This window comes from Anguilla rostrata, chromosome 14 (genome assembly GCF_018555375.3).
Source record: "Anguilla rostrata isolate EN2019 chromosome 14, ASM1855537v3, whole genome shotgun sequence".
Lineage (NCBI taxonomy): Eukaryota > Metazoa > Chordata > Actinopteri > Anguilliformes > Anguillidae > Anguilla > Anguilla rostrata.
The window spans coordinates 10,098,128-10,124,219 of NC_057946.1; the positions used below are offsets into that span (position 1 = coordinate 10,098,128).

The window sequence follows — 26,092 nt, forward strand, 5'->3', positions numbered from 1 at the left end:
TTACAATATTATATCTGCTGTATATGTATGCCACTTGGAATTGTATTTATTTAAAAAGAAAAGAAGTACTGGAGAAGTGAGATGGATTACAAAAATAAAATAAAATAAAAAAGTCTATATCCAGCAGTATCAAAGGAAAAAAAAAAATTTTCAACGGAAATATAAAATGATTTTCAGGATCTTATTTACATTTGTTGACATATAATGAGGACAACAGAACTGTAATATTTCCTTTTATTATTTCTCAATTATATTACATTTTAATCAAAGATAGAAAATTCTAGAAAAAATCAAATCCTGAATGAGCAGCAATCTGTAAAAAGTGATATCAACATTACACACAACTACATCCCCACCCACAAAAAAAAAAAAAAAATAATAATAATAATACTTACAGATTTCAAAAGGCAAGATCACAAGAAATACTTCCGACTGGGAACAGTGTGGGAGTTTCAGGTTTTTGTATGATTATGCCAATCCACTACAATCATTATAAACCAGGTCCTACCATGATCATAACTGTAGAGAAAGTGATAACCCTTCCCCTAAAAAGTAATTTATTACCTTAATGAGAGGAGACTATTGCTAGAAAGCTAGATTTCAACATTCAACATCACTTTCGAACATCCCGCAGCACTTACAGTAAAACCACTTTCCATGCATTTACAAAATAAAATAAAAAACAGAACACAGCATTGCCTAAGCAATGTCCTTACATATTGTTATTACATTTTTGAAGTCTTGCAGTTGCACTATCATCCCATAGATTCAACTCATTTCATTATAAACTTAAAATTAACATTAAAAAAATAAATAAAATCAACTGGCATTGGACCTCCATCAATCCCCACAATAAAATCATGTAGTAGCAGCAACAGCAACAGATGGGATTTGGCAAAACTTTATGACAGTTGGAGACTCTTCAAGATACAGCTGGTCTCAGACAGGATTTTAAGTGTCCTCCACTACCATAGGAAGCAACAATGAAAAATGACCCCTGTTTTCACGCTCATTCTATTTAATTACAGACAAATAACAATATGGGCTCTATCTTACACCCGGCGCAAAGCGGCGCCAAGCGCAACGCAGGTGTCTTTGCTAGTTTCAGACTGACGCAGTTGTCATTTTCCTGTCCAGCGCACACGTTGTTTAAATAGCAAATGTACTTGTGTCCATCTGAGCGCCCATGGGCATGTTGGTCTTAAAATGAGGTGTGGTCAGGCAAATTGTTGGCGCACTGCTATCTTGAGGCAGCGGAAAGCGATTGCGCGATTGACCAACAAAAACCTGGTCTTAAGTCAATGGCGCAGTGTTTTACGCGCCCGAGTAGATCCGTTTCCTCTGCAGAGAAGCGTTCTTTCCTACTACTTGGCAAATCCGCCATTATAATAGCAATCCGCCAAGGTGCAAGCACCGCTGGCTTTTAAAGGGAATGGGAGATGACAATCTGATTGGTTGATTTCATGTTACGCCCAAAACAAACCTATGATTAATTAAGAGACTAAGTGCAACCCCTTTGAACCATGCACCTTCCTTTAGCTCAGATTATCTGCTGTTAAAGTAGCAAAAGCGGCCCTAAATGCACTTGCGCCATGCGCTTTAGACTGTGCACTTAGATCGTTAAAATATAGCCCTATATCTTTAACAGTACTGCACTGCATTGACAGGGCTTATCTAAATTAATTTATCTCATCAACTTATCTATGGATGAAGGAAGAACTGTTTAAAAAAATAGTCCTTTGAAGACCTTAAACAAAAATCACGATGCAAAGCAAGATAGGTTGTCTCCGATAACTTGGAAAAGGTGACAATAAACAAAATAGGAGAAAGCTTAAAGAATTTAATTGCTCTTCCACAATAATGAATTAAGGCAGTGGTTCTTCAACTGTTTCCTGTTTTTTGTGGATCACTTGTAAGGAGGGGCCTTTACTTGAGGCTTTGACCCTCCTACATTAAGGATAAACATTATGATCACATCAATTTACACAAAACTCCAATGCTCTTCAAGAGCGAAGTAACTAAAAGCGTTTTTTTTTTTTTACATATCATTTTCATAATTCTTGACTGGAGCAAATGGACTGCACACACAAAGGCATTTACCCTGCTGCCAAAGTGGACTTCACAAGCCAAGCTACAGAGACAGATCAAATCTGTTCAGATTTGAAAGGCTAGGTGACCTTTGGCATCTGTTATTAGTAACGCTGAAAAATGCTAAAGCCTTTCAAGCAAATTGCATGGCTCCAAGACAGACTTTTTGCAGGTCTTTGCCTTGCCACAGGTGTTGCAGAGGAGATACTCATATAATGCATCTGTTACAGGTAAGGCAGAACACACTATGGCATAGTTTGATTTTCAGTGCAGTTTTTGGCATATGTAATGATAAAAACAAAACCTTTCCCGCCACTGCATCCCAGTGAATTCACTAAGCAAAGTTATGGTTCAGGGTCCAGAAGGACGGATAAATTATTTAATGGCACAGCTAACAGTATAAAAAAATATAGTAAGAAAAAAAAAAAAAAAAAAAAACTTCATAGGGAACCGAAGAATGACAACACTGTATCCTTTGTTTGCTGAAGATATTAGTATTATCTAAAAATCTCTAAACAATTTGATTTGGCTGGTCACTTTTTTTGCTGTTGGTAATTTTATACAATTTCCTCTCACCTTTCAAGACATTTTAGTTTAAGAAAGGTAGTGACATTTTATGTTGTAGCTCAGTTCAATGTAAGCATCTGTAATTTATGAGTTACACCAGGGGTAGGCAATTCTAATCCTGGAGTCCAATTCTAGTCTAATCCAAGGATGTTTCACAGACTAACACTGTAGGTTAAATTTAGGCTGCTACATTAATGCAAGTGACTTGACCATGTGCTTGAAGTACTCAGCATTAAAATGGCTCAGCTTGTATTCCACATATATGTAATATGTAAAATCTTTCTGTTTGGCTGAGATAAAGGTCAAAATTGAATATTTATATACATTTCCAAACACTGTTCACCCCCTTTCACCATACTTAAGACTAAGTGTAAAAGCTTATTTGTCAATAAAATAATTTTTTTTTTTTTAAATAGTAGCTGATTTAACACAGGTAACATTTTGAAGATTTTTCATCCCATGGTAAACAAAGAATTAAACCTGATTCAACAAGTTATGTAAAGCATTAAACAGAAATATTTTAACACTAACAAAGGCCAAGAAAGTGGACCCATACTGATGATTGTGATCACAGGTTAATAGCTGCACTCATTTGCACTGACAGCATAATGTATGGGACACTGAACTCCACCAAAACAAGAGCGCACCAAGATACAAAGACCAGATAGAAAGACTCATTAAGAAAACGTTTTGTTATGAAATTGAGAAATAAGGCACATTTCAAATTTCCACAAGGTTAAACTTTGGAACAATAAAAACATATCCAGCTTGGAATAAACTGCTTCTGAGAAGGTTGGATGTTTTGAGAAAAAAAGTTCCTTTTTCTGCACATTAAGACACATTCAAGACTGATTGAATATGGCATTGACAATTCATTGAACACAGATTGAGCTGTGTGTGTCTGACCACATAGATTATGTAGAACACGTGGAATTCCAATTCACCTTCATTAAATTCAAGACAAGGAACAATACGCCCATCCTTTTGGGATCAACAGTAGATAATCATTCATTCCAAGACAAAAACAAGTTAAAATCCAAATCGAACACCCAAATAGAGTCAATAGTTTCCAGCACAGTGAATTTCCTGTTAAAATGCGGCATAAATGTTCGCAAAAATACGAGACCTGAGACCATGCTGCTGGGCAAACGTTTAAATAATTCTTTATTGCACTCGACTGTGTTTCTTAGAGAGCCTTTTTTAAATTCTATTTCTTTAAATCTAGAATTCCCATCAGTTTTGATCTTCTGTAACTGAAAGATATAGCCTAGTGGCTCTTGCATCACTCCAATGGCTGTGTTGGACACAGAAGAGGAGCATGGTCTATGCGTGTCTCTCAATCCGATTCAGGGTCAGGCTCATCTCAGCTGTACACGGTATGTGCTGATCTCCATGGGCTTCAGCTGGATCTCCCTTTGGCCTCTCCCTCTGTCAGATGTGTGCATCAGGGACAACGATACAGGTGTGATACTCCCCACCGTCAGTTCACTGAACAACTTGTCCACGAGAATCTTTCCAGACACAAAAAGAAACACACATTATCATTACACTGTGGTTTTACAAAAAAAAAAATTTCATTTACTGTAATGTCATACTCTTGAATCCTGCAAAAATGTCCAGAATGTTTTCACCTATCTTTCTCCATGCATAATGCCAGATGTATTTGTGAAACGTCCTGTTGTCAGTCATTCTTTCAAAATATTTAACTTTCACATAAACCCGTATATATAAATATGTTACTTCACTGATTGTATGCAAAGCTTATTTATACTATCCTCAATGTAATTTTATTATATTCATTTGACATCAATTATATATAGTAGATGGCAAGCTAGCAAACAAACAGAATGTTAGTCAGGGCATTCTAGCCTCACAGTGCATTGTAATGGCAGGACAGAGGCATAAAGTGGGGCATCACTTTAACTTGGATTCACAGACAAATAAGTGGTATATACTGTTACAGCTTGGCATTCTAGTGGAAGGGAATGGGAAATATGTGAACACAACAGGAAAAGTGTCGTCGCTGCGGAAATGGCTCTTGATATTTTACTTTCATACCTACAGTTACACGTCAAGAAACAACACATTAAATGCTGAAGGTGCGCCGGTGACTGACAAAATAATAACCATAAAACAGCCAATATATTTGATTCTTCTCCCAAAGTGCTGGTTCTATCAGCCATGTGTCAAGAAAAATTGGGTAAAATCTATCCTATCTCCAGGTGAACTTAATCAATATGCCACGGAGTCATTACCTCCGAGTAAAATGAGACCCTCAAGATGGAAAACTGTCAGTTGAATATGAACAGAAAAAATCAACAAATTACTGGAATGCACCAACTACTCTCACGTTTGGCTTCCATTCTAATTAGACCACACTGAGCATTACATTTAGTATGACAAAACACACAAAACAACGCATAGCAAACCTCTTGTGATTTTTATATTTCTATAACTGATGTATTACATGCACATATGTGCATGGATGCCTCTGAGCATTTAAAAAAAACACAGAACATTCACAATAAGGAAATTTTGCTGCCTTATTGTTAATCTTTTGGTTTACATAATTTTATTATGCCTTGTAGCCTTATTGTGCGTTTTATTGCTGACATTATATAAAAACGTGTTTATCAATTTTGTATCCCTACTTTGGCATAAGAAGATAAGAAAACAGTCACATTCCCAATAAATCGATGCTGAAGTGAGCACACTATGGACTAATTTGCCAAGAAACTCTATTCCACTGGAACGCATACAACGCACTACATGGGTACAACTGTATAGTTCACTCAGTTTTACTGAATGTGAAAATCTAGTAATATTCTTGAGTGGCTGATAAATTATATCTGTCTGATAACACCTGGTAGTGCTAGAGTACTTGAGCCAAGAAGAGTTTTAGTTAAAAAAAAAAATATATATATATGTATTCATAGAATAAAATCATGTTCATATTGCAATGCATTACTTGTTCCTGTTTTTTTTATCGAAATGGGGCACGTGTGATATAGGAAGCATGAATGCCTACACGTTCCTCTCTGTAAAACTTTTGGTCCATTGTTGCTGTTACGGTTCCTTGATTAGAGGTAATATAATAATTTTCCTTATAAGTAGTAAGAAAACAACAAAATGCATAGGTCTAATAAGATGCAGCATAATAATAACTGTCTTTATTTGGACAATCAGTTTGAGAACGGGTAAAAAGCCGTAAAGTATCAATTCAGCAAAATGCTGAAAGTATAATTATATAACATAATATATAATTATATATCAAAAACCCAAGCAACACAAAGGAATTGGGGTACGCATTTTCTTACTACAGAAACAACGATAAGTAGAGGCTCTAACGGCTTTGTTGCTGTCGAATGTGTGCGGAGAGTGTTTCGCCTTACCTTGCCCCGATTGGTCATGCACAGTAGCCCAGTGTTCCTGTTGGAGAACTCACAGTCAAACCCTCTTCTGTGCAGAATCAAAGCCGCTTCATTGGACGGGCCAGCCCCCTCCTTCTAGAGGTAAAGAGTGAAATGGCTCAGCAGACGTAAAAACGCGCCACTGTTTCCTCCCACTGCAAACACTGGAGCGCTTATGAGACCCACTCTTTCACCACTCAGCTGCACTTGGGACCATTTTCCACATGAGCCAAGATAGGCAGGGAGGAAAATCATTGAGGAGGAAAAGGTTACTCCAGTTCAATGAGGTAAAACCAATAAGCAACATCTATCCCTACAGCCACCCCCCCCCTGCCCCCCACCCCACCCCACCCAGACTCCCACATTTTCAATATCCATCCTGCTTTTAATGTCGAGGAGAGGAAATGACAGTGCAGACTGGGTCACAATGCACAACACATGCACAACAATGGCGTAATGCGAAAATGGTGGAAAAACAGCCTTGCTGTTTAACAGCTCCATTGGAGGAATGGAATGGACTATTATCTCCATACCCAAGCGGAGCTCTCTGCTGCTAATAGCTTCCATTGTTGAGGGATCGGCTATTCAGATTTAGCTAATAGCGATAACAAAGAACACCAGATGGATTCACTATGCTTGATACAAACTGGTGCAAGTTTCAAATATTTATAGTTGCTGGTTGTGAATGCAGAAATGTCTTTAAATGAATTCTATTTCAGAGCAATATCTAAAAAGGGTGCACATTCTGGAGAGATGCCAAAACCCTCTTAAATTTGCCCTCAGCCATGCATGAAATCAATTCCTTTATTAAACAGAGAACAAATTAATGTCCTATAGCATGTGTCACAACAAAGTTAAAACTTTTTGAAAAGAATAATTTAGATGCATGCTGGGCCAGAGTATGGAATGGTAAAGATACACTGTAAGATACACTGTATTTCCTCTCTTTAATCTCTCTGCCTGGAATGTAGTAAATTCAGCCTGCAATGACCAGATAAAGACACACAACAAAAGTGTAACAGATTAAACCTTCCCTATCTAAAACATTTCATTATCAGATCAGAAATATTATCACCAAAAATGGGACAAAACAAGGATCCCTCTGTACTAAAACCATCACAATACATTTAGTCATATAATCACAAAGCACGTTTTCTTCAAATTGTTGAAGAAATATTTGAGTTATTAGAATTAGCTTATTTTTTCTGTAATATTTTGTCACAAAAATGCTACAATTAAAAATATCGTCTGCACAGTGCCCACCTACTCAAACAGTGTTTCTAATGAAAACACCAAAATAAAACCACCAGGACAACAATGACTACAGTACTGCACTGTACTACTATCCTGAGAACCTATACCTGCTTGCTTGCTGTTCCTTGCACCTAACAACAAGAGAAAACGACTGACTGAGACTTTCATTTCCATCACTGTAGTACTTCAGTCGTCTAGATCAGTGGTTCTCAACCTTGGTCCTGGGGACACTGTGTATACTGGTTTTTGTCCCAACCACAATTGCAATCCCTAGCATCCTTAGAAAAATTCTAGCAAGCTGTTGACTTTCTTCATTAGGTGCTTTTCATATTTAGAGGGTTTATTTACCCTCTGAAGCCCCATCATGTCAAAAACTGCTATGCATGCCATGAAGAATAAAATTCTCATATTCACATAGTGCTATACTGCAAACTATTACATAAACATAGGTAAAAAAACTGCTTTTTATCTAATCAAACTAAAGACTGAGATGAATCAACAGGCTCCGAATTGGTGAAAATGTTGACACCCGGCCACTAAAACTAACCATTTGGTAGATAATCAAGAATTCAAAGACAAACAAAATAACAAGCCAAACCTTTAAAATAAGTTGAAGGGAAAAATTATGCAATAACTTGTAGACGTGGGTTCATAAATCTAATTAGAAGCCTATTAATTCACCGAAGTCTTTAATTTGACCAGTTAAAAAATTGAGTTACCTCTTTTTAAGAAATTGTTTGCAATACAGCACAGTAAGCACAGTGGGACTTTTATTAATCATGGCATGCATAGCAATTGCTGACATAATGTGCCTTAAGAGGCTTAATAATCCCTCTAAACATGAAAAGCACCTAATTAAAAAATAATTTTAAATAAAAAAATAAAAAAGCACCTAATTAATAGCTGAATGCATTTAGAATTTTTACTGGTTCTCGGTACACATAGTTATCTTGAACTTGCACTTGCATCTTCACTTGCTGTTCTGGGAATGTCGATAGCCATGTCTGGCACAATTACTCGTATCAATAAGGTGATTATATTAATCAGGTGAATGCGCATCCTTTCCCCGAAAGACATATAAAGGTGGACGGCTTGTAATACAGTTCTTCCATTCGCAAAAAGACAGTTTAATCAACCTCTGATTCACACTGCTTCAAATCAAACTACTTTCAGCTGCTCAGCCAGACGCAATGACGTAAATGTGACTTTAAAAGCTTTATAGGAAGGGAATCACACACCTGACTCAGTTCATACTGGGAACCCAGCATCATGAATGTTCCTTTTCAATCTGAATGCTCGCCTTTTTTGACAAAAATGATAACTAGACTGGCAACTTATCAGCTGTGGGCGCCAGATTAGAATATCATTGCTAATGACTCATAAAACATGACAAATAATAATAATATGCTACTGAGAAATTAATATGCATTCTTTAGACTTTATACTTACTCCAACTGTACTATGAAAACTCAACAGTTGTGGGGTGAAGATTTAAAAAATACAGTATATATTACTGACTTGCAAATTTGGTACTGTGGTAATGGCAGAAATCAACTGTACGTTTTATGAAGGCTTTTGGCCTTCTCTCTCATTGCAGGCCCTTGAAAACAAATGTCCATGGATAAAAACTGCTCCTCTTAAACATTTGTCTCTGTCATGCAAATGCCTCTTCTGGGGTTTAGTTCTATAACCGTTTCTCATCTGCAGGCCCCCTGCGGAACAGGCCACTGCAGCTACGCTTGGCATCTTTGGTGGACCCTTTTAATTAATAATTCAGCAAAATGGCAGGCACATTCACCACCCCCACCCCAAAAGTAATTAGGGAATCCTTTAGTGTGAGAGGACGATGCATCAATCCGGGTGGAAATGAGCCAAGTGACGATGACGTCAGAGGCACGGAGCGGAGGTCAGAATGAGGTGAAGAACGCTGCTCTCACATACACCTCTCTCTCACGCTCACGGTCTGCAACTACTGAAACCGCGACATGACCTGAAATAAACACTTCTAAAATTGATAAATACAGTGTTTACTGAACTGATATCGATGTAAACGAGAGTGACTCGATAAGCAGAGCACTTGTTACAATTCTGAAGAATCATCTGATCAGGAATTCTGCAAGGAAATATCCTCACAAAAGGTTGGCAGATTCCACTGTTCAGGCTAACCTGGGGGCATTATACCTAAGTTATATATGTTATTCTTTTTTTAAAAACTTTGTTACACTGGAAAGGGTCAGATCTTTATCTTTGGAAGTATACAGGGCTCTGAATTCCCACAGAGCTGTGGACCCGACAGAGCACAGCACCACAGCAAGCTGATGATGCAGAGAGTACTTGGCCTTACCATGGACTGGATGGTGCGCAGGTTGACCAGGTGAACATCGCAGGGCAAGGATGATGCAAGCGGGCTGAAGGGTGACAGGGAGATGGACTCAAAATCCAGGCTGACAGCCATAGGAATGAGAGGGTGGTTCAGGTACATGGAGGAGATGTGGCTCAACAAGGAGGGGTAGCTCACAGGCTGGGCCTTTTCTCTCTGGCACATAAGGAGAATAAATGAATGTTAAAGGCAACCCATCTTGTTCAACAAAAAATAGACCAATAATCACATTTTATCAACAAAAAAAAAGGTTTCAACACAAAAATTGATACTCAATGCATCTGTAGAAACTCCTAAAATTGTTTCTGTGCATCAAATTACTGATATGAATATGATGCCAAGATACAACAAAACTTGTAACTTGACCCTGCATTTCATCATCTTGCCAGAGAATGCAATCTTGTAACTAGTGATTTTTATCCATGTAATGATGTTTTGTTTGCATTCCATTTTGTGGGAATTGATATCATTGTCCTTTTAGACTGATATAGGAAGCCACCCTTCTTACATGCAGAAATGTATTAGGCTATTTTGCTAACCATTGTGGGCAGGGAGGGGAAACGACTAGCAGTAAGTAGACGGCTAGTTATAAATATATACAGTTATTATATCATTTTAAATCCAGCTAAGTAGCCATCCAGTTAATGTAACCTAATGAAGGTTAATGATGTCACTGGCCACCTAGCCACGCTTCAATATTTAATTTGAATCAACTTCCTGGAAACTAGCTAGATTTGGATTTATGGCAGGCTGCACCAACCTATTTGTAGTTTAAGAAAATTAAACTGAAATCTGGAGATTACAACTTGCCGAGTAGTCATGCTAGCCATCAAAGCCACAAAACAAAGAATGCAGGGATTTCATGTGAAATTATAGAAAACACATGAAGATGAAGAGGAAGAAGAAGAAGAATAAAAAGCATAACGAACAAAATTCAGTGCATTATTGTGTTGCTGTGTGCAATTGTATCTAAGTCCATGGGGTATGACCCACCAATCCATAACTTAGCAGATGGCACACTGGCACTGGCGTATGAGGGGGCTAATGGTCAGAACCTCTCAGTCCCCAATGTTCTTTATAATGTTCAGTGAAATATATACCTGTGCTAAACAACTTCAAAGTGATGCTAGAGCAGCTGGATTAAGCTCTTCATTTCTCAATCAAACATAAGACAGCCACTAATAATACTGTATTATCCAGTGTTGCTTTGCTAAATTGCTATCATTACCTGTTTCTCCATCATTCATGATTAGGACAGTGGGAATAGAAATCTGGGATTGGATCTGGTCATGTGCTATACAGTTTTGGTATGTGTATATTTGTGCCATTCACACTGTGGTTGCATTCTGGAATGGATGCCTCATACTTCCCTAATTGGTTCCTGGCATGTTTGGCTAGGATTAGCAAAGATGTTTGGCAGTTTTAAATCTGCTACCTCGCTAATTAGTTGTATAAGCAAGGGCAGACAAGTTTTTGTGTGCAAGTAAATAAATAAAAACACTTTTTTATCATCATTCAATATTGGATGAATGGATATGAAATTGAACAGCAGGAATTTCTATTTATGGCATTTTTACTTCTTGTGATGCTGCTTTGTAGGGAATTTTCTTTTGTGAGCTGGGAACAATGGGGAAAACACCCATAATGTGCATGAATAATCAGAGGAATCCTCATTGTTTCCTGTAATTAAAGGTTTTCCAATGTTACATCCAGTGAAGTTTACCTTTTAACAATTAAAGCATTATAATAGTTCTTTGCACAATTTAGATTCTAAATTAAATGTTTTCTGCCTGAACAAGGACAACTTATTTTTTGGATGATTGTTCACAAAATAAAATGTGAAAAAATTAAACAACATGAGGATAATGGAATGATTTTTGTCAGAGACGTGGATGTGGTATTTTTCAGTATGAGAACAAAGCTATGAGAACTTGGAATGAGCACATTAATTACTCACAGGAATTGCTCAGATCACTTTAAAACCAATCATTCCTAAACCAGACAACAGAGCTCTCAATGAAAGTAATGAATTACCTGGGGAAAAACAATTGCCAATAAAATCTATGGAACTAAAGTCCATCAATAAACCTTAATGAAAAATAAATCTTCAAATTCCAATTTTCACCGACTGGCAATCACAAAACTTGTTTAGCTAAGGCAATTTAATGGCCTTGGTTTTAGTTGGGTGCCAAAGTAATCAGGATACATTTAATATAATCAGCACTAAACCTCCTATCTGACTTCTTCATACCATGTTATCAAGTGTTTTCTCCTGGATATTGCTAATTCTACTGCTAATTGTCTTGCTTTCAGTTTTAAAATCAATAATGTCTTAGGAATTACAGGGCAAGTTTAAAGTGGATATGTTAAACTCTGCAGCACATGAGAACTCGGCAAAGGTTTAATTGAAAAACTGTGTGTGAAACAACTATATAACTGCTGCACTGTGATCTGACGGTTAACCTCAATGTGGAAAGCCTTTCTTACATATCCACTAGAAATTGATAAAGCATGTTTTTGGCTTTACTGTTATAGGGTAACAGTTGTCTTCTCTGGGCTACATATATCACATTTTATAATAGACACAGCCCCTTATGTTTACAGACATTTACATTTTTTTTAAGTTTAAGTCATTTAAAGTAAAAAATAAAAAAGTCCATACCATATAAATTCTTTACCAAATGGGAATGACCTCTAGAAGGACTCTATATCACTATACATTTAATTTTCTCCAGTTATGTAATCTGGCTATCCCAGTGAATAATGTTATGTCTGGGTGTGTATTCTGCCTACACCAGTAAACGTAGGGAAAAATGTAATACTCATGTACACAGCTGGTTTTGCATTGCCTTTTTGACTCACTGCTGAGTGAATGATGCGTTTTGCATTCTTACTTTTTATACCACCATTAAAGTTTTTTTTATGTTGTGTGCATGCACCTAAACTCAAATAACCATAGAAATGTGATCTCTGAAGATAAATCAAAGCATATTTCATATGATCTCATTCCTCTTACTTGTTACCAGGAGTTGGGAAGGGTTGAATGCTGTGAGAACTATCATTCTACAGCATGGTGCTTAACCTAATGGCTTTCATAAATGCCTGTCTATGTAAATGCATCACACATCTTAAAAAATCCATGCCTTCTAAGTCAGCCAAGATTAGCATGTCCACTGAATAATGAAAGTGCTTAATATATAAAATACAGATAATGCAAATGCTTTTAGATTCATTTCAGGTTCTATGTCATACATTCTTTTTGCTTTTGATCAACAAATCATTCCATTTACCACATTTGCAAAATAACTTAACCCTTCAAAGTGACTTTGAAATGGTGACTTGTCATGGTGACATTGTCTTCCATGTCTTGTCATTATGATTGTTACTGTGTGTATGTCAGGTCCCCCTTGAAAAAGAGATGCTGATCTCAATGGGGTTTCCTGGCAAAATAAAGGATAAATAAAATACATTTTTTAAAAATATCAAGAGAAACCTACATAAAACCTGGACTGTTATTTTAAATATGAATTGAAACTGGATTTACGGCTTTAAAACATTTTATAAAACTAGAAAATAATAAACTTTGTGGCCTGGACTACATAAAAATTTTTCCTTAACTTTGACTTGTAGTGAAATGCATAGTGATTTTTTTTTCCTGCTCAAATACCTTTTGGTGAGTTCTGTGACCAAAATTAATTTGGCAAACATTTGTAACAGACATTTGTAACAAAGACAAATTCTGACTGAATGCAGGCCTGTGTCATTAAACTTCAATCATTTCATTTTCTGTCCTTAGGTGAGGAATGACTTTGTGTTCATTTCGAATGTGTGTGGAAATTCTATATTGACTGTGACGTGTCAATGACAATCTGTGGTTTAATTTGTGGTACGGTTTGTGGCTACAGTTCCTCCTTTAGCTCCCATGTCAGCTGGCTTAGGGCACTGTAAGCGCTACCTCGTCCAGCTGGTTTCGCTTTTCCAGGAGGAGACGGAATAAGTTTGCTGTGATCTTGTTGTCTTGGACGCCCTGGCCCAGTCCTCGATTATCATCTTGCATCAGTCGCCGATCCATGATGACCTCCACCTGCCCTGTGGGGAGAGGTGAGAGAGGTGCACTCATTACTGGAGCTTTGCCAGATAATACAGGGCACTGCTAAAACCCAATACTGTTACTAGATCTTAGGATTTTAAAAGGGTGACCTCACCATAAAGGTATCATTTAAATGTTTTGTTACTCACCATTAATGTAGATGGGTTCATTAGTTTAATTATGAACATGACTTAAAATTGTTTTGTGGACACATGACCTATGTCAAGCTACCCAATATTTAATGAGTTATCAAACACCCATATCAATCAAGTGAAAAAGTAATTTCTTGAAAATTTAATAGAAAATTAGGTTCAGTTGATTGAACACAGCCAGCCTTGATTGCAGCCAGCCCTGTTGAACTGAACCTCACTCATACTGAACCATACCACCAGAATGAATTAGTCACTACAAAGTTTCTACAAGCACACTATGCCACAATCAAAAGAAATTCCAGAAGAGATTAGAAAAACAATGTTGTTGAAATCTATCAGTCTGGAAAGGGTTACAAAATCATTTCTAAGGCTCTGTGAGCCACATAGAGCCATTATCTCCAAATGGAGAACACTTGGGACAGTGGTGAATCTTCTCAGGAGTGCCTGGCCTACAATATTAACTTTTAGACTTGAAAACGCAACAATTAATGAACTCCGAGTGTGTTGCAAGTCTAAAAGTTAATATTGTAAAAGGTCTCGTTTACAATATTAACTTTTAGACTTGCAACACGCCCAGAATTCCTTAATTGTGATGATTAATTGCAACTGTTCTGATATCACATCATGGTTTCCAACTTAACTTTCCTAATTGCTGTTTTGTTTCCTGCAACTTGGATTACAACTGTGAATATGTACGGATCGCTAGAAATGTTGATGGGTCCACATTTTCTCATATTAACCTTAAATACTCAAAGGGTGCTTCTACAATATGAACGCAAGACAGCTTCCCTTATAATGATCATACTGCCTGCATTATAATGGTGAAATATAATTTAATAATTGCATTAAGTACATTTTAATGTCTTTTTAAACAGGTGTTTTAATTATTCAACCCATTTAATTATGGAGGATAAGAAGAAAAAATGGGCTGAATGTTGTCAAATAATTTTTTTAAATGTAAATATGCAGTCATCTTTAGGTGCTTCCACAAGGAACAGGCGAAGATGTATAACAAAATAATTTGTGTAGATGGGATCACTGACCTATTTTTTTGGAAGCTAAAATACCATAGAGTTAAACACATGCTAGTATTTTGGCTTTGAGTGGCTCCACTTGCATCAAATTAGAGAAAAAGAATGGCCGCATTAGCCGAGCTGAAGAAGCACAAGACGATACCCAGACAGATGTACCGCCAGCCTCTAAGTGCCAGAGAAGCATCCCCTCTCCCTCTCTCTCTCTCGCCTGCTTGCTCATAAACATGCACGCACGCAAGGACGCACACGCACGCGTCTGCTTACTTTGTATTTTGTATGTATTGTCATATTTATTAAATCATAACTGTAAAACTGGATGTTTTTTTTAAATAGGACATTTTCTATTTCAAACGATCTAAGCCCAAAATGTTAATGTCTAGCCCCGGAGTTTAAAATCAGATTTTGAACCAGACCGACAGTACCTGGCCTGAAATCTGGAGCTCGAAAGTGTAAGGAGCACTGGGTCAGAAGCAAATGCCAAATGTTTGGTAAGTGCAGCGAACAGACTGTGCTTAAGAAGGCGGTGCTTGAAAGCCGGTGCTCACCACTTTTTAAGCTGGCCACTCCGAGGGACTGGCCAGAGAGCAGGGTTAGTCGAGCATTGGGGTCCTGGATGTATGCCATTGTGGTCATCGGGTAGAAATTTGCTTGAAGTGGCAGCTTTGCCATTGTTTTTCTGGGCTGTATCTGTAATTAGAAACAAAAAATAAAAATAAATAAATATGGTTGTGCATTTAATGGCATGAACCAGATGTGCCTTATCTTAACTTTAAAAGGGGAAAAAGGCTGTGAAGTTCACATGTGACGTTCTTCAAATTTGCATGATACAACTTTTTGCTGAAAGAAACTAATTAACATTGATTACAGTAAATCTCCTTTAATCCCTCAAAGCAAGTCCAGAAAGCCAACAACTTGCAAATGAGTGTTTTGGAGAAATACTCTTTCCACAGACTTAGCAACAAATCAGATCGCTGCTAATGTTGGCTCCCAAGCATGTTTTCCTATAGACCTGTAACTAATCCTGTTACTCTTTTTTCGTGTTCATGCATTTTAACAATCTCATTTTTGGGGATTATCCTTCGCCATTCGTTTTTTGTTTCAAAATGGATCTTGCTGCAAGAAAGAAGAAAAAAGTACAAACAGAAAAGGCCCTGCAAAACTTTTTTTCAGTCTTTTTTTAAAATTCAAGTTTCAAAGCAACTTGAAACAAAATAAATCCTTGAGATGCTGATATTTCAAAATGGATTTATCTGTGCTGCCCACAACACTACAATATTATCTCACTCCACATCATGTTGTTTTGCCATTTGCTGTAGAAGTGTCAGACCCCTATGCTCTCATGTGTGTAACTGAAATTTATAGTTGTGAATACAAAAATTTTCATGTTTTATCTGTCTGAAAAAATCCTAAGCTGGAAAGAGAAACAACGCATTATACAGTATTTCAGTACAACAAAGTATAACTGAGTGGAAAATGCTTTGTTTGAACCAGAATCCCTGATTGAAATCAGCAACTTCTCCTCGACTAGAACCAGAACCACGCAGAACAGTAAAGCTTGGGTTTGCAGTGATTTTCCATTGTCTTGCTGGACTTAAATGCATTTTACTGTTGGGTCTAAATGTACAACCTCATGACAAACTCTAACTTATGCCGACACAACAGAAAAGCCGAAGGTACAGCCATGGGTTAATAAAATAACATGGTGAGAGAAGCACTGCCATCTCTGTTCCAGACCAGTCACTGAGCAGTCATCTCCAACGTGCAGTTTACAAGGTAAAAAAAAAAGCAACATATTGTAAGTGGCAGGCCTCTCTTTGGTGGCATTCTACCTGTTACATATTCAGATGTAAAAACAGAAACCATATTAACATCAGGGCAGCTTTTCAGAACACCGATCCTCAGCCGGTTTGAGAAATATAATGAACACATGCTTCACTGAGACCTGCTCACTTTTTTCCATTTTAGGATATAATGTGAAAGACTTGAACCCACCTACTGATAGCCATCTGTCACAAGAAAAATCAAGTCAATCTTTATTATCCCAGAGAGAATTTTTTTTTGCATGGACGGGGTCAATAAAAGACAAACAGTTAGGACATAAAAGGACCTACGAGAGAAACAGAAATGGTAACTGTTGGTTCAAAGGGTTCTTATGATTTATGACCCTGTGACCTCATTTACTTATAAGTCTTGCCCCAACCACTATATGACATGCTGACTATAGTGTCCAGGATTTGGGCCACACAGGAAGCTAGAAATGCACACAGCGTTGTACACACCCCCCTTTGTGGATTCGATTTGATTTCTGCTCTGTATCTCAGAAATAAAACCTTTTTACTGGGGATGGATATTGACAAAACAGAGCCCTATTTTGATGACAAGACTCACACAGAGATGCTACCCCATCCACGTCCACTGCTCTGTGTGAATCCTCACCACATGGATCCACACCAGCGGCCTGTTAAAACTGAGCATGCTCCTCCGTGTTGGTGAGATACAGTTCCCCTACGGTGACTCACAAATGAACAGAACAACAGTGCCCTGAAGGCACATGTTTGTATTCCTGACAAACTGTCTTGTAAGTCCAGCTACAGCAGAAGACAGATGTGCTCTGAATTGTTCAGAATTAAGCGATTCCCTCTCTAGCGTCCAGGACGTCAGGATGACTCAAATATGTCTGTTGGGCTACATATTTACAGACACATCTTGAAATAAAGCCCATGCACAAGGTGTAGCAGTAGGTCATTCCAGTTAGTTGCTTGTTGTTTCTGACGCAACCCTTGCCCAGCCGCTTGCTGTCCTTGAGGTCAAGTGTAAGGAAGCCAATTCCCAACAGATGGTAAAGGTTGAGAGCTCTATCCTATATTTTTTTATTGACAGCACTAATGGGACTGAAAGAAGTGGTGCCACTGAAACAGTCCCCCCTCGCTGCAGCCAACACCCTTAGGACCTGGATTAGGCTGGATCTAGTCAGAAAAAGCTCTCTGGCTGGACCTAGTCAGAGAAAGCTCAAGAGTTTGTCAGCACAACTTAAATTCAACCATTAACACTAACCATTAACAGTAATAGAAAGCACAAGAGCACATGAATCTCTTTTTTTCCACAGACTTACTGTTAAATACATGCTGTGTTTGAAATTAAATTCAATGCACCATCACAACAAACTTTGCTGCATTAGCAAAAAGTTACAGCTTTAATGGTGCAACAGTAGTTTAACCACACCCACATACGGTGCCTACTGGTGCTGGAGCAAAAAATTATAAAATGTAGAGAATATTAAAAATCATTAACACTATATAGTGACAAAGTGGAAATGCATTTGTGTTTTTCATCTTTTGAGGTATTGACTCTAGCAACAAAATGATAGAAATAAAAAACACAATCGTACAAAAATATTTTCACTGCCCTGCTTACAGTAAATGCAATAATTCACAACTTCAAATATGAAATGAGGAACCTTAACCCCTTCTGTATCACGCCCATTTTTAAACACACGTCTGAAAATGATGTACCCAAAGTAAAATGGTTAGTATTATTAAACCCATTTGACTACATGCATAATCCTGGTCTCTTCTGAAAGGAGTTTGTTTTCCAAGAGTCAGAAACAGAAGCTCAAACACAGTGGAAGTGGAAGTTATTTTCTCACCTAAAAGATGTTTTTTTTAATGGATACATATTCTTGTGGGTGTGCCTGGTGGGTTTAGAAACACAATGGAGCCACAGCCACAACACTGGACAAATCCTGGTTTAAATTTGATGACAATATCACTAAAAAGCATTCCATTGTTATGTCCAGGTGGGTTTCCAAAAAGGCCATTTGGAGACTCCAAAAAGACACTTGGAAACCAAATGATATTATAGATGCTTAGAGGTATAAAATAATATATATTGCATATGATGTGCTAGTGGAGTTTCACAGAATTCAGCTTGCTTTCCCCCCTGCCTGTCACCCCCCCACCTCTACCTCTACCTCTCCCCCTCATCCCCTCTCCACCTACCTTTCCTTGCTCTCCCCTTGCCACCTCTAGCAGCAGTAGGTCTGGAAGACTGTAATAACTACATTAGATAGCTAGTTTACTAATCTACTGATTGAGGTCCACTGATTGAAGTTTGCAGCTATAATATCTTGCCACTGGCTGGCTGTGTACTGGGAAGAACTTCCAGGTCGAGTCATTGCTGGCACACGGTGGGTCCCCCCCTGGAAATACTGAGGGACTGCTTGGCCAGTACTCATCAGAGAAGCTTGTACTGTAGCAGGCAGGTTTTATTCCAAACAATCTATACAAACAGGAGATAACATTTCTTTGTACCAAATACTTTTGGCATACATGCAACAACAAAACGTAGAACAATTATAGTTCCTCAGGAGAATTGCTAAGTAAACAATAGACATTCTGTCAATGCGTCTTTGAGTTAGCATGTTTTTGGGACAGAAAATTATTGTGGTGAGGATTCCCAAGCTTGTTTTGCTCACGTTTCAAAATAAGGAACCGTTGTTGCTAAAGCATTGGCAGCGTAAAATAGTTTAGAGAGAGAACCCTGATTTTTAACTCTTTTAAATGGTATATTGTGTGTCAAGATTTAAAATTAAATTTAAAAAAAAAACAACAGAATAAATGCAAATAAACCAGGCCGGCTCAACATAAGGGGTTAATAATGTTCAGTTTTCTTATCCTTTCTTTGTTGATTTCCTCAAAGGAAAAGGTAATTTCCTCTAGTTCAATGCAGAGCTTCTAGAATACATTTAATTTTCTTTCACCATCAGGTGAATGCATCACAAAAATGCACCTGCAGCAATCAAATAAAACAACTCAGAAAGCTAAAAACAAAGCAGTGTTTGGCCATTGTGTGTCCTTTTTGTGCCTACTGTGATGCTGCATGAGCTGGAATTCCATTTCATCAGACAAACCACTGAGTGAAAAACATTGCGTTTGCCATGCACTGTATTTAGGAGCCTGTGATGAAGAGAGCTTATTATGGAGACAAACTATAATATCTAATTGGGCTTTTACACACTTTCCAGAAGAGAATATGTAAGTAGTTCTAAGGCATTCAGACTACAGGATTCATGTTGCTTACTGTTCCAGTGCATTATATTTATTCAACAAGAGGTTAAAAGCATATCCATAAGCCCTTTCAGTTAAGATGCAACTCCTCTGTACCAAGAAAGGCACTACAAGTATTTAGATTGCTGAGGGAACGAGGGCTGGAGTTTAATCAAAGCTTCAACTTGTCACCTAATCACACACTGCCAGCCAGATAACCGCTGTTTTTTAACCTGTGGGACAGGCATTTTTTTCTGCAGGAGCCACCATCAGCACTGCGATTCAACTTTTTGATTAGTAGGAGGGACAAACCTCTGATTTGACCTGGCTGAGTTCCGGCCACTATCAAATGAAAATGCGCCGCCCAAAACTGAAATGTCTAGGAATGATTTCAAAACGAAGAAAGAACAAAATCACGGTTCCACGTTTTCCCCCAATTGCGCTAAATTATGATTACACATTATGGTGTGAAATGATGTAGAGAAAATGTGTGCATAAACACAAATTAGTTAACTCAGATCAGAATCAAACATAGGCCCACCACGGGAGTGATATTTTATCTTCGTCTAATTCATGGCCGACACATCTTGCTGAATATTTTCTGCTATTGTATGGGTGTAATGGAGCCATTTCTATGGTCCCTTTGTTTCAAACAATACAGTTCTACCAGGTTTCAAAGCACACCATTAGCAAAACTGCTTCCTCAGCAGAGAACCTGGCACAAAACCCCATGTCCAGCACTAGATCACAAGCAGATAGTTTCATGCCCACTATCTTCCCTTTAGTGGATCCCCACAACAAATACCCCATATACTCGTAAACTCAGATTCCAGAGAATATATTCCACAAAAAAAATGGTTTCACTACATCTGAAAACACAGTAAAATTGTGGTTATCACTCACTTAACCATAATGTTATTTGGCAGAGCCAAATTATATTTTTAACACTGATGCTCCACATACCATTAAGTTATGTACAGTGCAACACTGCGTGTCTTCAGCTAATTAGCAGCTAATCAACCACAGAGCCTTTTAGCGCTTTTGGTGAAATGTTGATATCCGTCTCTTGGCCATCTCCCGCCGGTTTTCGATCTGTGCTCGTGAGATCAATCTTGCCGCAGCGGCTGTATTACATTGTGATTACCCTGTAGCGCTGGCGCAGGCAGCTTTGTCTCCTTTTGTGAAGTGACGCCAACCAAGGCACCACAGGCTGTGAGGGTTACAGATCTAATTCCAATGCCCCGCACCCTCCTGCACACAAAGACACAACAGGGCCAGCGTGCGCTGTCGAAAATGAGAAACTTGAAAAACCCTCACAGGACCTTCATTTACAAAACATGTTGCATTCCTTGTCAGCATGATTTCAGGCAGGGTTAATAACCTTTCTTCTGTTCGGGGAGAAAGAATATACAGGACACCACATGCCTGCACCTGTCGATTAATTGGTGTCCTTCTGTTCTCTCCACAGTGTGAAGCAGAATTGCGTCTGAGAGTATTATATTTGCTCTGCTGTTGTTCAAAAGGATTGTGCTTTGAGAAAATAAAAACAGAGGGAGACTGTGCTGGATGCACCATCCATCTATAAACACGCCTTGTATGGACCAAGGAGTGCACATCGGTATGTCCAACAACGTACTTTCCAAGGGGTTTTAGTATTTTCAAATACATGACAACTTATTACTAGTACTCAGTAAAAAAAAAAATTTTTTTTAAGTATGTTTCCAGCTGCATGTGTATAATTGTTTTGGCTCGTTGCTTAAATGATTCTCACCAAAAAAATACCCAAATGTTCTAAAAGGAGCTGTTCGGTTTAAACCAATCAGCTGTAAGAATGTAAACAAGCTGCCTCATATGACAAATAACAATAAACGTACGTGTGTGTGTGTCTGATTGGCCATGGATCAGCCTTTTGGGAAAAATCTATTTAGTGCATCCCTGGAGACATTCATCCATACCCTTTCCCTGGGGATCTACATATATTTTACTGGAATAGTAAAATATAATCAATTTTAACACCTCATGAACACATAAAATAATAATGGTAGGGCGGACAAGTGATTTGTTTTCTGAAAAAGAGCACCTTGAAGTACTCCAGGCTCAGACAAACATGGCCGTCAAGAATTGGTCGTTGAAAAAAACAAAACAAACGCATTGCCTCTGCACTGGGTACCGTCTGACACCGCATCCCAATGTCCCGGGGGGAAAAGGAACTTTCATTTCAGTAAATACAAGACACTGGATATTCCGCTTCATCATTACCCTCCATTACCCAAGGCACTAACAGGCTGGTCTCCCAGGAGCCAAGCTCCATAAATCTCCCCTGGATCCAACTAACTGGGATGAGCTGTGCAGCATTTCGCATTTCATAGAATCTACGTGAGGAGACGGAAAATGCCACAAAACAAATCACACTCTCTCTCACTTTCCTTGGCTTTCATATTTACACCTGTACAGATCTGCCTAGTAAGTGTATGAATGCCCAGACTGCAATGCCAGTCTTATTATGCTGAAAGTAAGATTTGCCATTATTTTTTCCACTCATTTTCAGTTGAGCATTCTGACTTTTAAAAATTTTTCTTATGTAATATAAGAAATGAGTATGAACCTTATGAACCACCAATCCAGAAAAAAAACCTGAAACATTGCATGTTACTAACCATTTTAACTGGAGATCATTTTAGCTCTGCCCTGCTTAGATTAGTACGAGTGCTCTATTTGTATCCTTGCTTAGGAAAGCACTAAACCATTAAACCCTGTTTTGTTTGATTATGTAAACACATGCAAGCAAGGATGCAAGCCGAAAGATCGTTCAAGAACTCCAAACCTTTACAATTCTATTAAATCACTGATGCAATTTTATTTTGACTGTTACACTATATTATATAGTTAATACAGTTCATACTGTTAAATCAAAGTTCCAACTTTTGTGGTTAAGTATCTTTAATGAGACTGCCTATTGGTTTTTATTATATACCTACATCTGTATTTATTATACTTCTCACATGTAAAAAAAAACAAATCCCAAAATTAATTTATCAACAGACAAAAAGCAATCAAGCAGTATGAACAAAGAGCATTTAACACAGGTTTAGCAGCACTCGACATAATACTCCTCATACACAGCAAGGCCGCACATATGAGATGGCAAAACAAATTTTATGAACGGAAATTTAAGTGATAAACTAAGATTTGGTGAATCTATTTCTGGGACACATTATGCGACAGCATTTCTACTGCACAAAAGACTGTGTCCAGGTTTATTTATTATTTGCAGTAAATAATGGTTGTCCGAACAACGGTCCCTCATTTGACCTCAGCTGCATGCGGACCAGGCAGGTTTCAAAGCACCTCAAAACCACACCTGTGTTCCGGAACAAAACGTTTAATTTAGTCATACGTATTTAAAATAAAGTATTCAGATACTCTGCAAAAACTGGGAGTTGGGTAACTGTTATGAGCAAAAAAAAAAACCAAAAAAAAAAACACCACTGACAGCAAAAAACTCAAAAAACACAGGTGTGCATTTCACCACCATTTTTTCAGCACACAGAATACAAATTGTTCACCTGTCTTCTTCCCCAGCACTCAGAGGGTACAGCTAAAGGTTATGTTTACAAATCACATTTTTTCAACTTTTGGCTGACTTTTGCCTTACATTAATTCCGATGTTGTTTTTAACCTTGCTCAAGGACTGTGGATTGGGTCCAATTTTCAGCATTTTAAATGTTAGGAGCTTTGGGAAATCAAAAGGGGTAAAAAAAAAAAAGAAAGCGAAAAAGCAGCAGGGTTTCCTACCTTGAAAGCTAATCTTCTCCAAAGTAACTAAACAAACAGAAAGAGGCGGGAGATCCTTCAGGGATGACTTTTTCCACAGAGGGAAAACCCCTAACAAATGAGGCTGTTTAGCTTAGTTCCAAGATTGTGACACTTGTACAAGAAGAACGGTTCTTTCACACTTGTCAAGTATGGTACATAATTTTTTTTCATTAATATGTTGATGTAATGTCATACTGGTGTTATGCCAAACCATGAAATCAGGCTGTTATCAAACCTTGAGATTTCATCTCATGTTACTTGGATTCAAGGTATACCATGGTACACTGAAACAAGTCTTTATCCCTCATTTATAATCGTCCCTTCAGCCACTAATTTTGTTCAACTCACAGTCCTAATGTAGAGTGCAGAGAAATTCATGTGCAGCTGGTGCAAGGCAACTACAGGTGCTGTTTAACTACAGGAGCTGCTTTTGCACAGCGCCTGAAACCTTCTCTTGATAGCATATGCTATGCACTGGCATTTAGTCAACAGGGGGCACACCACTACACTGAGATTGAGTGTGCTTTGCTGGACACACCCTGGTATTTAACTTGGGGGAAAAGTATGGTACATTTAAAAATATTGTTTTATGTTTTCAAAATCTAAATACAGAGTAGAATGTCTTATGTGGAAAGATACCCCCATGATTCAGAATCTCCCAGTAAGCTATTCTTCCTTGGGAATAGCAATAGTCCAACAGGTTGTGCATATTTACATTTAATTGTGTTCTAATTGTCTTGAGTGACAGCAGTATGCAAGTATTCTTGTAACATGCTGGCACAATTAACTAGGTTGGTGTCAACATGTTGTTTATGCTAATTAATAAGAGTGTCTGTGGTGAGATAGCAGCCAGTGTGTGTGGTCAGTATTTGTTTTGTTGTTTAAAACTTACAGTGACTACATAACCAAAAGCAAGTCAAGTTAACAAAAAATAATGGCAATACCTTCACCCAACAAAACACCATGGACTACAGTATACTGGTATACAATTATGCATGACAGTGAAAAATTCAGACAAAAATTAAGTACAGCTAGCATTGTTTGCTTCTTACAGGCACCCACTGCCACAACATTCGAGACTCACTGCAACTGAAAAATGTCATTTTCTGGCAGCGAATGAGCCACATCTGTTTTGGCTCTCGCAGAAGTACAATAGCCCCCACTCTCAAACCCGAATGTAACAGCTGTACAGCTTCTGTTTCCGTCACTCACAGCGTAGGACAAAGACACGGTCCCTTTTTCACAACCCAGGAAGGGTGGGGGAAGCAGGGGAAAGAAATAATTTTGGAAGGCAAAATTTAAAGCGAGAGAGAGACGTGGGATGGTAACCCTACCTGGAAACCGTTGAGGTCTGTGAAGAATCGATCGCTGCTGTTCAGATCTGACGTTATCCTCATTGCAATTTCACGGTTGGACTCCCCCCTTATATCCACAGTATTGGAGATCTCCACAGACTGGCCCTCTACGCCTGGAACGGAAAGTTGAAATAGTAACTCAATTAGAGAGCCCCCTGCACCGGTTACTGGATCTGTTTCTCAGTGTTTTCGTTGTGGACGAGCGCACCAACCCATTTCTCAGGATTTCAGTCAAGCTCCCGTGGGAGGAAAGAGTAATGCCATGAAAATATCATTGATCGATATGATCTCTGCCTGTGCGTAGGAGGCGCAGTATGGCTGTATATAGGAGAGCTTGTACAGGTAATTATGCTTGTGAGAACCTAAATATAAAGAATAGAGCATTATGTTTTATGTTTTGAAGTACCTAGATGAGAATTAGCTTAACTTCAAACTTAGTTTATGTAAGCATGTTATACGTGTTGATAAAGAAATGGAGATGTAGTTGACAGATACTAAACTGTAAAAGGTATTAAATTAACCACATGCTAAGTGCTGCAGTTTTTATCACAGGACTGAATGGCAATGGTAATGCTTGTTATTTGACTGAACATGGTGCTAAAGTTAATTAGTCCTTTGCTTATTATACAGTAACCACTGAAATTGCACGGCACTGTGGGTACCCTTTGACCAAAGCATTCAGTGCTTTAAAGCTTCAGTGAAGTGAAAATTAAGACAGCAAGGAAAAGAAGACAAGCTTTTATCATTTTCATCTTCGAAATGCTGTTTCTGCTTCTAAATATGTGAGAAAAAGAGAAGACTCATTGGTATCCAGGTCAAACTGGGAAGGGATAAAGTATTACTTATATCCAGCTCTCTGCACACCACAGGCAAAATGCATGCTCATAATACACATCACGGT

The 26,092-nt window shown here is 38.1% G+C and overlaps 1 protein-coding gene across 1 annotated transcript in view; it reads right to left on the reverse strand.

Annotated features, from left to right (window-relative positions):
• Positions 1 to 220: 220 nt before the first annotated feature.
• The window catches only part of man2a1 (mannosidase, alpha, class 2A, member 1), a 113,178-nt gene continuing 87,306 nt past the window's right edge, over positions 221 to 26,092 (reverse strand). The window contains exons 17-22 of the mRNA XM_064307584.1: positions 25,171 to 25,304; positions 15,521 to 15,662; positions 13,655 to 13,788; positions 9,664 to 9,855; positions 6,048 to 6,161; positions 221 to 4,166 (exon numbers count right to left, since the gene is read on the reverse strand). Of these exons, the coding sequence (XP_064163654.1) occupies positions 4,014 to 4,166; positions 6,048 to 6,161; positions 9,664 to 9,855; positions 13,655 to 13,788; positions 15,521 to 15,662; positions 25,171 to 25,304 (869 nt within the window). The 3' untranslated portion in view covers positions 221 to 4,013. The remainder of the gene's footprint in view (positions 4,167 to 6,047; positions 6,162 to 9,663; positions 9,856 to 13,654; positions 13,789 to 15,520; positions 15,663 to 25,170; positions 25,305 to 26,092) is intronic.